The sequence below is a fragment of the Mirounga angustirostris genome, unplaced genomic scaffold, assembly GCF_029215605.1.
Source record: "Mirounga angustirostris isolate CCGP_5_RB_7025 unplaced genomic scaffold, mMirAng1.0.hap1 SCAF_10, whole genome shotgun sequence".
Lineage (NCBI taxonomy): Eukaryota > Metazoa > Chordata > Mammalia > Carnivora > Phocidae > Mirounga > Mirounga angustirostris.
The window spans coordinates 39928818-39940826 of record NW_026991718.1 but is presented as its reverse complement, the minus strand read 5'-3'; the positions used below and the strand labels follow the sequence as shown (position 1 = coordinate 39940826).

The window sequence follows — 12009 nt, the reverse complement described above, 5'->3', positions numbered from 1 at the left end:
TTTGAACTCCCATGTTTATTGCAGCATTATTCACAATAGTCAAGATATGGAAACAACCTGAGTGTCCATCAATAGATGAATGGATAAAGAAGATATGGCATGTATACACACACACACAAGTATACACACACAAAGACCCATAATGGAGTATCATTCAGCCATGAGGAAGAAGGAAATCCTGCTGTTTACAACATGGATGAACCTTGAGGACATTATGCTAAATGAAATAGTCAACAGAGAAAGATAAATACTGTATGATATCACTTATATGTGGGACTAAAAGAAGCCAAACTCATGGAAACAGAAAGCATAGTGGTTACCAGGGGCTGGAGGATGGGGAAAATGGTGAGATGTTGGTCAAAGGATACAAACGTCCAGTTATAAGATGAATTAAGTTCTAAGAATCTAATGTACAGCATGGTGACTATAGTTAACAAAACTTATATACTTTAATGTTGCGAAGAGAGTAAACCTGAAATGTTCTCACCACAAAAAAGAAAAGAAAAGAAATGGTAATTATGTGATGTGATGGAAGTGTTAACTAATACCATAGTGGTAATCATGTTGCAATATGTAAGTGTAGCAAATCAATACATTGTACACCTTAAATTTACAAAATGTTATATGTCAATTATATCTCAATAAAGCTGGAAAATAAATACAAATACAGTCTTTTTCAAATGAAAAGGAAAAGACAAGCACATCAATAGAAGATATTTTAAAATGTAATAAAATGTGAATAGAAAGTCCCCACCCCCAAAAAAATATATATATATCAAGGGCTTTAAACACCTGAAGAAATGTTCAGCCTCACCAGTAACCAGAGAAATTTCAGTAAAGATAAATGTCAGGGGTTGGCCTTGCACACAGACAGAGGTTAAAAAATCATAATATGCGGTATTGACAAAGGTGTCAGGAAAGAGGCCTTGCATAGACCTCACTTGTGAATTAGCAAAATCATCTGGAAGGTGATTGGCAATATGCAGTTAAAGCCCTTAAATTTCTCTTACCTATAATCACCTATAATAATCTCTTACCTATAATCACAATCACAAAGTTGTATGTACAAGAAAATCTAATACAGTATTTTAAAATAACAGTTTATTTTAAGTAGCCTCATTTTTCAATGAGAGAGTCACACAAGTAAATTGTGCTGTAATTATACAATAGGACAGTTTGTAAAAAATTTGAAATTACTTTGTGGAAATACACATTAATTAATGTGAAAAGTATTTATGATGTGTTGTTACATCATAACACATATACAATTCATCTACCATATAGGTTCTTTGGTTTAATGTATAACTAAACAGATATGCTGTATACACAATTAGAAAATGTCTGGGTCATGGGATTGTGAGTGATTTTTTTATTTTCTTAATTTTGTTTATCTGTAGTTTCTTATTATTCTGAAATCAAAATATTTCTTATAGAAGTTTAATGTTGCTTTTAAAAATTAAGCAAGTTATATAAAAAGGCTCTAAGTATTAAAGCTCCAAAGATCAAGTCAGACTGTCTTGTTCCACTTTAAGCAAACAAAAGGCTATTAAACCCTTTTGAAAGCCCCAATCAATCTCAAATGTTCTATGTTAATGGAGAGTAAACATAACCATAATAACTGAAATTAATGTGTGTATGTATGTATATATATATATAAAACTATTATAAATATGAGAAGTTGAGAGAAACAAGACATTAAAAATTTTAATTTGCTATTTCTAGCAAATACAAAGTAGTTATAAGTATGGTTAGATAATATGAAGAATATAATTTCTAAGCTGGAATTAATGGCTATATACTACATTTATATTTTACAAAGAAAGTAAATATTTTCTAATACTACTGAAGGTTTACAAAAATTGATCATATGTTAGACTTAAACAAATTTTCAAGAAATTCAAAAAAGCATAAACTACAGTGATAACATTCTTTGTCCACGCTCTGATCAAAGGAGAAATTAATGATGTGGCTCAGGACTTTAAAACATTCATATAGGGGTGCCTGGGTGACTCAATCTTTTAAGCATCTGCCTTGGGCTCAGGTTATGATCCCGGGGTCCTGGGATCAAGCCCGGCACTGGGGTCCCTGCTCAAAGGACAGGGAGCCTGTCCTTTCTCTCTCTGCCCCTCCCCTCACTTGCATGCCTATGTGTATATACTGGGGAGCCTGCTTCTCCCTCTCCTCCCTGCTCATGCTGTCTCTTGCTAGCTCTCTCTCTCTTAAATAAATAAAATCTTTAAAAAAATTTTCATATAAAAAATTCCTGAGTCAAGAACATCAAAATTTAAATCTCTATTTAGAGAACAGGGAAAATGAACTTAATATAAATAAAAATCTGTGAATGCAGTCAAACAGTTCTTAGGATTAAATTTATAGATTTGAATAAAAAATTAGAAACTACATATATTAGTTGACTTAAAAGTTCAGGAAAATAAAGATCACAAGGTAACAACAACAACAAAAAGTGAATAATAAGATAAAAGCAGAAATAAGTAAATCAGGACAAAGAACTAACTAGTGTTTGCTCTTGGGGAAAATTAACAAGACACAATTATGCCAACTTCAAGAAAAAAACAAAAAGTTACAAGTGAAGAAAATGAAACAACAGATATTTTGTCATAGTTAAATATATAGAACTCAAACTTTTTAACACTAAAAAGTTAACTGGAACAAAAGGATAAATTGTAGATTTCTTAAATATTTGCATCAATTATTAGAGGCAAAAGGTTTATTTTATAATATGAAAACTATTCATTCAAATTTAAAGTTAAATTCCAATATTTAAATGGTTACAGTTTGAACAGATTTTTTAATGGAAAATAATAAATGTGGAATCATATTTGCCCTTGCTAATAATCAAAGAAATGCAAATTAAATTCTCCCAAAGCAAAATTCTCCCTAAACTAGCAAAAATAAATGTTAAAGGTTAATGAAATCTTACTTGAATTGAACGGGAAATTTAAAAATCTTCAAAATCCAGAACTATTCATGCATTTTAATTGCTGATCCCACTCCTGGGAATTTTTTTATTTAAGATTTATTTATTTATTAATTTGAGAGAGAGAGAGAGAGAGCACGAGCAGGGGGGCATGGGGGAGGAACAGAGGGAGAGGGAGAAGCAGACTCCCTACTGAGCAGGGAGCCCAACACCGGGCGCAATCCCAGGACCCTGAGATCATGACCTGAGCAGAAGGCAGATGCTTAACTGACTGAGCCACCCAGGCACCCTCCACTCCTGGGAATTTATCCCCAGGAAATAATCCAACTGGGGAAAAAATCTATAGAACTACATATGTTCTTAAAATGTAAATAAGACTGTGGACCACTTAAGTCTATGTAAAATAGGGCACATTAGCTCAATAGTGTGTTATGCTCCCATTAATGGTTATAAATACAATGAGTACTCTACAGAATTATGGATAAATATGAGAAAATGTTAGCTGAAAAAGGGCAGAATATAAAATGGTTGCACAGGGGTGGCTGGGTAGCTCAGTCGGTTAAGCATCCAACTCTTGGTTTCGGCTCAGGTCATGATCTCATGGGTCGTTGGATCCAGCCCCACCTTGGGCTCCATGCTCATCAGGGAGTCTGCTTGAAAATTTTCTCTCTGCCCCTCCCCGCACTTGCATGCCTACATGTGCATGCGTGCTCTCTCTCTCTCTCTCTCTCTCAAATAAACAAAATTTTATTTTTTTATTTCATTTTTTTTAAAGATTGTATTTATTTATTTGACAGAGAGAGACACAGTGAGAGAGGGAACACAAGCAAGGGGAGTGGAAGAGGGAGAAGCAGGCTTCCCACGGAGCAGGGAGCCCGATGTGGGGCTCAATCCCAGGACCCTGGGATCATGACCTGAGCCGAAGGCAGATGCTTAATGACTGAGCCACCCAGGCGCCCCTAAACAAATTTTTAAAATAAATTTAAAAATAACTGTAAAATAAAATGTTTGTACATGTTAGTGAACCATGAAAAAGATGAATTCCTTTTAAGAAACAATACAGGAAAGGGGCATTTGGGGGACTCAGTCATTATGAATCTGCCTCCGGCTCAGGTCATTGGCTCAAGTCATCGAGCCCTGCGTCGGGCTCCCTGCTCCACAGGAAGCCAGCTTCTCCCTCTCCCACTCCCCCTGCTTGTGTTTCCTCTCTCGTGGTGTTTCTCTCTGTCAAATAAATAAATAAAATCTTTAAAAAAAAAAGAGAGAAAGAAGCAATACAGGAAGGAAAAATGAAAAATCAATGCACTTCCGTGTTAGAATATTAAGATTCTAATTTTTAAGATTATTTTCTCTTAAAGATAAAATTAACTCAATGTGAATTTTGATTAAATATTTGGTTTACAATTTACACGAATAAATGTGAACCGGTTGGGTGAGTTACAATGATCACTCTGCTTTCTTCTACAGATTGTAGTGGAGGAGTTCCTGGAAGATATAAATAACATCCTGAACTCAGGTGAAGTGCCCAATTTATTTGAAAAGGATGAGCTGGAACAGGTTTTAGCAGCCACCAGACCAAGGGCGAAAGAAGTAGGCATTTCTGAGGGAAACAGAGATGAGGTAGGACATGTCACAGTGGTGATACGGCTTTAGTAAAACAAAAAGTTGTGTTAGCCTTCCTTTCTTTTTTTTCTTTTTTTCCTTTTTTTAACAATCTACAAATCCTTTTGAGGAGTCCATGGATGGATGTTTTTTCCAATATAATTGGTTTCCTTTGTAATTCTATGTATTTTACTCCCTGCATTCAAAGCATTGGTTCACCAGACTTCCAAAGAGGTCAGTGGCAAGCAGAAAACAGAAACCCTACTGCCCCACGGAGGTCATAGTCTTGTCCAAACTGGACAGTTTGCCATATCCTTCTTTCAACACAAAGGGATTTCCCATATCCTCTGTGCCCTGCCAGAGGAGTGCAGTACTTTTGATTCCCTTGCCTATCAGCAAGATCAGAGCACCTGAAACAGAAATGGATTCCCCCACGTCTCCGGGCCCAGCCCCATCCGGGAAACAACCCAGCTCCTGTCCTCCTCCATTTCTCCAACACAGGGCTGGATTCCATAGGCTGCTATTGGCCCGCCCCTCTGCTTTCCCTTGCTTCTGGACGTTCTTCAATTTTTTGAACATTCTTTCTTAGGCCTTCTCCTCTGTGTCCTTTTATGAGATCTCCTCTCCTCTACTAGGTCAGGGCCTGTACATACAAACAGCAGGGTCTACTTCAGCTGACGAGAGCAAAAAGGGGTTTACTCGAGGAACACAGAATCACTGGGAGAGCCCAAGAAAGGGGCTCCAGGCTGAGTTCCTCAGCATGATCATGAGATGCACGTGGTGGAAGTCAGTGGTCAGGGAAGCTGCCGAGCCTGGAAGGCACTGAACCCATCAGCAGTCAGCATGCTGCGCTCCGGCTGCTAGCTCCAAAGCCGCACATCCCCAGCCTCGTCAGAACATAGCTGACAGAAGCAGCCGCATCCCCAGAGGGTGGCTCCAGGCCCACGCCGCCTCGGCCGGACTCTGCCCCTGCACAAATTGTGGCCCTGCCCCTGTCTCTCTCTTCAGGGGCCTCTACCCCCAAGCAAAAACTTGTAGGAATACCTCTCTCCACCTTACTCAAGAGGCCTCCTTAAATACGCTGATGAGGAAAACCTACATCACATCCAGAATCCTAGTTGCAATGGACTCTGCCAAATGTCATTTTTAATCTTTCCAGACTGCATGAGGGGTTGGAATGGAGGTTGACCAAAACAATTCACGCATCTGCTACACTAACGTGTTTTTATTTAGTATTGGTAGACCAGAGGCATTAGCTAACACTTGTTTTCATTGTTACTTCACCCTTGTTTTAATTGAAATTCATCTTTTTGTCAGTTGTTTCAGCACTTTATCAGCAGAGTCCGTCAGAAGCTGCACATTGTTCTCTGTATGAGCCCTGTGGGGGAGGCCTTTCGGTCCCGATGCCGGATGTTTCCATCCCTTGTGAACTGCTGCACTATTGATTGGTTTGTCCAGGTTGGTGACATACCAGGATACCTCTCTGGGATGCTGGATTCACTTGATTTTTTTTTTTTTAAGTAGGCTGCACGCCCAAGGTGGAGTCCAACACGGGCCCTGAACTTACGACCCTGAGATCAAGACCTGAGCTGAGATCAAGAGTCAGAGGCTTGGGCGCCTGGGTGGCTCAGTTTGTTAAGCGACTGCCTTCGGCTCAGGTCATGATCCTGGAGTCCTGGGATCAAGTCCCGCATCGGGCTCCCTGCTCGGCAGGGAGTCTGCTTCTCCCTCCGACCCTCACCCCTCTCATGAGCTCTCTCTCTCTCATTCTCTCTCTCAAATAAATAAATAAAATCTTAAAAAAAAAAAAAAAGAGAGGCTTAACTAACTGAGCGACCCAGGTGCCCCTGGATTCACTTGATTTTTAAGGGGTAACACATTGCCCAAAAATAACTCAAGGGTACTTGCATTAGCTTTAAACCCTGCTAGGAATTTACTCATATACAGGAGATGACAATGATAAAGACCTAACAAAGGCTAAACAGAATTTATAAAGGAAGAGGAGACTGTGGAATTTAGCAATGTAGAAATTATTGGTCATCTTGACAAGAGCTTGGTTTCAGTGGAGTGATGGGGGAAAAGGTTCAAGAGAGAAGAGACGAGAGGAATCAGAGACAGTGAACATAGGCAACTCTTTCAAGAAGTTTTGCCCCAGAAGAACACCAAGAGCTGGGTAGTATCTACAAGGGTATGTGAGGTCAAAAGAAAAGTGTTTTTAAGTGGGAAACACAAATAGCATGCGTGTGTGCTGATGGAAGTGATCCAGAAAAGAACTATATTGAGGGAGCAGCAGACAGAGTTAAGTGTAGTTGTACCAATGGCATTGAATAGGCAAGAAGAGATGGGATGGAGTCATCAGCGAAGGGGTCGGCCTGGGCAGGGAGCGTGCACAGCATACCCCAGAGGAACAGGAGCGGGGAGCAGAGTATATGAGCACAGATAACAGGGAGATGGGAAGATGTGGGGGTGAGAGCTCACTGAATTCTGTTTTCGTTGCTTCTATTTTTAGTGATGTGGGAAGCGAGGTCATCAGCTGAGAATGAAGTGGAAAGAGGAGGTGTTAGCAGTCTGTAGAAGCTTTCCTGGGCTGCTCTAAGAACCCACTTGAGCTAGTTGTCACAAAGTTAAAGTGAGGCCAGTCGGCAAGGTTGTGTGTTTTTCTCTAGCCGTGCTCGACTACACAGTCACAGACATGGGGTAACAGAGAGTTGCATTTGGCTAAGGTTCAGGTGAGTGCAGAGAAACAAGAAAGGAGCAAAGAAGTTGAAGAGGTGAAGAGGACAATGATTATAATAATGGACCTGCATAATAAACAGAGTAAGGACATGAGGTCCTCGTAATGTATGTGATTTTATTCATGGAATTATTCTAAATACACCCATTCATTTATTCATTCAATTAACAAATCCTGATTAAACAACTTCCATGTGCCAGACACTGTGCTGGGGATAGAAAATGCAGCCCCAAACCCCTCTCTAATGAATGCAGCCATTCCGTTCATTACACATTACAGACATGAGTAGGAATTCATTGGGTAAAAGGGGGAACAAAGCAAGGAAGAGGTCCAGAGAAATACGTTTTCTTACTTGTTAAAATGTATATTATAGAAATGAGCAACAGACTTTCCAAATTATATCTTTATTTTCAGTGGCCTAGAGAAGCACTTCTTTCTGTATCAAAGACGTTTTTTGCAAACGTGGATGCTGGAAAAGAAGAACTGAAAGAAAAGCTTTCCCTCATGTGCGTGAACGTTCACTTGAGCGTCTCCACGATGGCAGAACGCTATTACATGGAGCTCCGCAGACGGTACTACACAACGCCTACCTCCTACTTGGAACTCATCAATCTCTTCCTGACTATGCTGAGTGAGAAAAAGAAGCAGCTGGTTTCGGTAAGTATAATATTATCAATAAAAAAAATTTTTTTTTCTTTTGCTTGAACTCAAAACTTGCCAGAACTAGCGGAAGTTCTACATGCCATCTTACCTGCTGGAGCCTTCTCCATCCCCACATGTGCCCTTGACAACCTGCGACAGACAAAAAGATGAAAAGAATGTCTTACGCTGTCGGCCGAGAGGCCTTCCCCTTCCTTGATATGTATATTTTTTCTACTGTCATTTACCTAAGTGTGCCTCAGTAGAATGAGACGGACATAGTAACAGCATCAAAGTGAGGCGGTAAGTTAGACATCTCTGTATATTTCATGAGAAGGAGAACCTTTTGTTAAGCAGCGGAGATGGAGTTTCGGTGGCCTAACATGTGTCCGTAGTTGCCATTAAGAGCAAGGACTTCAGTGTCAGGCAGACCATATACAACCTATGTTCTGCCTCTTTCTTACTGCACAACCGTGAGCACATTTTGTAACTTCTAGGTCTTAGTAGAGAATAAGGTTTAGAAATTTCTACATCTACCGCTTGGATTGTTGTGGAGTTTAAATAAGATACTGTTTGTGAAGGGCTTGGAATATGATCTGACACCTACGAGATGCTCAGGAAAGAGTGGCTGCCATCACGATCACCATCAGCAGGCTATTAACATGAGCTGAAATTTTCAACATTTTAATCAAAATTAAAATAGAAGTATAGACCATTAAGATATTTTTAATGTTTTTCAGAGGATTTTTACTTGGTAAATAGATACATGCTTTGTAAAATAACTTGATAGATATTTTGAAACCTGTCAGTTTGAACCAGGCTTTCTGACTCACCTTCAAAAAACAGTTATTCCCGGCTGCCTCCTCTTCTAGGTCCTGCCTCTTTGATCCTAGTCAGAAGTTCCTTACCACTGGGAAGTAGGGTTCAGATCCAGCAACCAGAGCTGAGTCCCCAGAACACTGACAAGTTCCTAGCTCTGCTCACCCATCTTGACGAAACAAGTTCCTAGAGCTGTGGCCTCCAGAAATTCCTATCTGAACTTACCCCTCGTTCATTCAACAGTCTACCAAGCTGCCAAGCTAAGGGAATAAAAATAATATGATGTGGTTCCTCGGTGAGCCCGCAGTCTGGTGACATGCCAACTGCTGTGGCTAGGGGGCAGAGATCTACACCCACCGTGGTGAATGTCATGGTCATTTCCTAGAGTTCTGTTACCTGAAGATTTCTCTCTGTTCACAATTTTAAGTATTACAAACTGATTTACCAGTTCTGTAGATGTAAAATTCTAGTACATGAGTAAGAGATGCCAAGAAATGTATAGTTTATAATATTCGTTATAATAGATATTTTTATTGTCATCTAGGCACGTGACCGGGTGAAGAACGGTCTCACCAAGCTATTAGAAACAAACGTACTAGTAGATAAAATGAAATTAGAACTTTCAGCTTTAGAACCTGTTCTTTTTCAAAAATCACAAGATGTTGAAGCCCTGATGGACAAATTGGCAGTAGATCAAGAAAATGCCGATCAGGTATGCATTCCCTGACATTGTGGTCGTGAGAAGATTTTGATCACCAACTGATCACCTATATATCATGACATGGGATTGGATTTTTTTAATTTTATATGTCTTTAAAATAATTAAGTGATAGTTTTAACAATGCTTTTAAGTTGTAAACAATCTACCTTCAATGAATCAGCCTAGTTCTCACCCTGAGAATGAGTGAACACAATGAGTGGGACAGAGAGTGGTGAAAAAAGTACCCCCAACAAGTATAAAGCAGCAACTCTTCATCTCCTAAGAAGGAATGGTTTGTTCTAACAGCTTCAGCTCAATTATCCCATCAGCCTACATGAGATGGACAAAGGAGAGCCTAAAATGCGCTGTAGCTAATACTCTTTCATTGTTGGTATAATCCAGAGGGGCAAATATGACGCATTATCATTGGCTTTGTTTTTAAACATTGAAATTCAAATAATGAGACCACCTAAGCAGCCGTGTTTCAATGTTTAGGTCCGTAGCATTGTTCAGGAAGATGAAGCAACAGCAAAAGTGAAAGCTGAGGAAACCCAAGCAATTGCCGATGATGCTCAGAGAGACCTTGAAGAAGCTCTCCCTGCCCTTGATGCTGCTAATAAAGCCCTGGATTCCTTAGATAAAGCAGACATATCGGAAATCAGAGTTTTTACAAAGCCCCCAGATATGGTCATGACTGTTATGGAAGCGATTTCTATTCTCTTGAATGCCAAGTGAGTACATCCATAATCATGTGTTACCAAAATGCATGGGGGAATTTCTTTGGTGTTTTTCTACATTTTCATTTATATGTGCTCATTCTCTTCTCTGCCTTTTTACTGATTTGGTCAGTCAATCAACAGATTGATTCAACAAGCATTTTTTTGAACATCTGTGTTGTGCTAGATGACGGAAGATACAAAGCTCTTCTCTAAGGCACATATAGGATAATGGGGAGACAGACATGAAAAATAATAATTTCAAGATATGCAATATTTGTGTAGTACCAGGACTTCCAAAAAAAAAAAAAGTGCTCATGGAGAGGTGTGAGCAGGTTTTTGAGATATGGTGCTCAGGTGGAGAGTGAGACTATGGGGAGAGCTCAGGGACCTTTGATGCTCATGGAATGGGATGGGGCTGGGGAGGAGAGCAGTGATGACAGCATGCAAGGTCTTGTGTTTGATCCTGGAGATATGTAGTTTTCAAACCTTCTTTAGTAATACAAATTTTTTTCAATAAAAATTATAAGAAATCTTTCTATGTAAAACTGATCAAGCAAGGGTAGAAGTCCCAGAGGACCCCCACCCAGCTTCCCTGCTCCCTCTCTGGCCAGCACCTTAGTGGAGCCAGGGAGTTCTGCAAAGCATAGATGGAAAGCCTGGGCCAGAGGGGACTGAGAACCATTGAACATTTTCGACATAATCAGCTTTTCCTGTGAGAAAGACCAATCTGGCAGAAGTTCACAAGGAGCAGGGTTGACTGAGAGACATAAAACCAGGTAGAAGGTGATCATAGTGTCCTGGCAAGAGATTTTTAAGGACCTTTATAAACTAAGGCAAGTGGGGTAAAAATGTGAGTGCCAGGGCATTGTAAAAATAAAACTATTATTTCTGTAATGTCTTACGTTTCTAAAACTCTGATTTTGTAATTCCTTTCTCTACCAAAACTGGGTTGGGATGAAACATTAGTCATCCAGGAATGTCTCCCCAGGAATTGTGGTGTACTTAACTACCAATGACTGGGATTATGGTATCAAGATTAAAACTACCCACTGATTGGGATAATATCTTAATGTTCTCAAAAGAACACAATTCTTTTGTTCTTAAATTACTTTATTACAGTACTATTAACTTATTATGTCTGTCTTTCAGGCCTGATTGGCCAACAGCCAAGCAACTTCTTGGTGATTCTAACTTTCTAAGAAGACTTTTAGAATATGATAAGGAGAACATAAAGCCTCAGATATTGGCAAAACTTCAAAAGTATATTAACAATCCTGATTTTGTGCCTGAAAAAGTAGAGAAAGTGTCCAGAGCATGTAAATCCATGTGCATGTGGGTAAGAGCGATGGATTTATACTCTAGGGTAGTCAAAGAAGTCGAACCAAAGAGACAAAAACTCCGTGCTGCACAGGTACATCATTTGTGTTGCAATATTTTATACAATTAAAGGCCATGATCATTAGTCATTCAAGCTCCTGTGACTTTGTAAAACATAGATAGTAACAATGCTCTTGAAAACTAGGTTTTTTTGTAGAAAAAGAGCTGGTGAAGATTATCCTTTCAGAAATGACCTCTAAAATCAGCCCTTTCCCAGCATGAAAGGAAAATAAGTCCGCAGTATAGTCGTATCATCAGGCCGATGATATTTTTCAGGTGCCTTTTAGCTCTAGCATGTGATGCTCTGGGTTGCATTTGCTAATACTCCCACACTCCGTGATGTCATCTGAGGGTCTAAACCCAGCTTAAGCCACAATCGGATGTGAGGTCCCAAGCAGAACAAAGAATGCTCATTGAGTGGATAGGGTTACTGAAAGGAACCGTGGCTCGAGAGCAGGGGTGGCAGACTTTTTCTGTGAAG

The 12009-nt window shown here is 39.6% G+C and overlaps 1 protein-coding gene across 1 annotated transcript in view; it reads left to right on the top strand.

The window, feature by feature from the left end:
• Positions 1-12009, top strand: part of DNAH6 (dynein axonemal heavy chain 6) — a 244028-nt gene that overhangs the window by 154350 nt on the left and 77669 nt on the right. The window contains exons 48-53 of the mRNA XM_045884660.3: positions 4406-4558; positions 5858-5998; positions 7689-7931; positions 9277-9444; positions 9928-10163; positions 11301-11562. Of these exons, the coding sequence (XP_045740616.1) occupies positions 4406-4558; positions 5858-5998; positions 7689-7931; positions 9277-9444; positions 9928-10163; positions 11301-11562 (1203 nt within the window). The remainder of the gene's footprint in view (positions 1-4405; positions 4559-5857; positions 5999-7688; positions 7932-9276; positions 9445-9927; positions 10164-11300; positions 11563-12009) is intronic.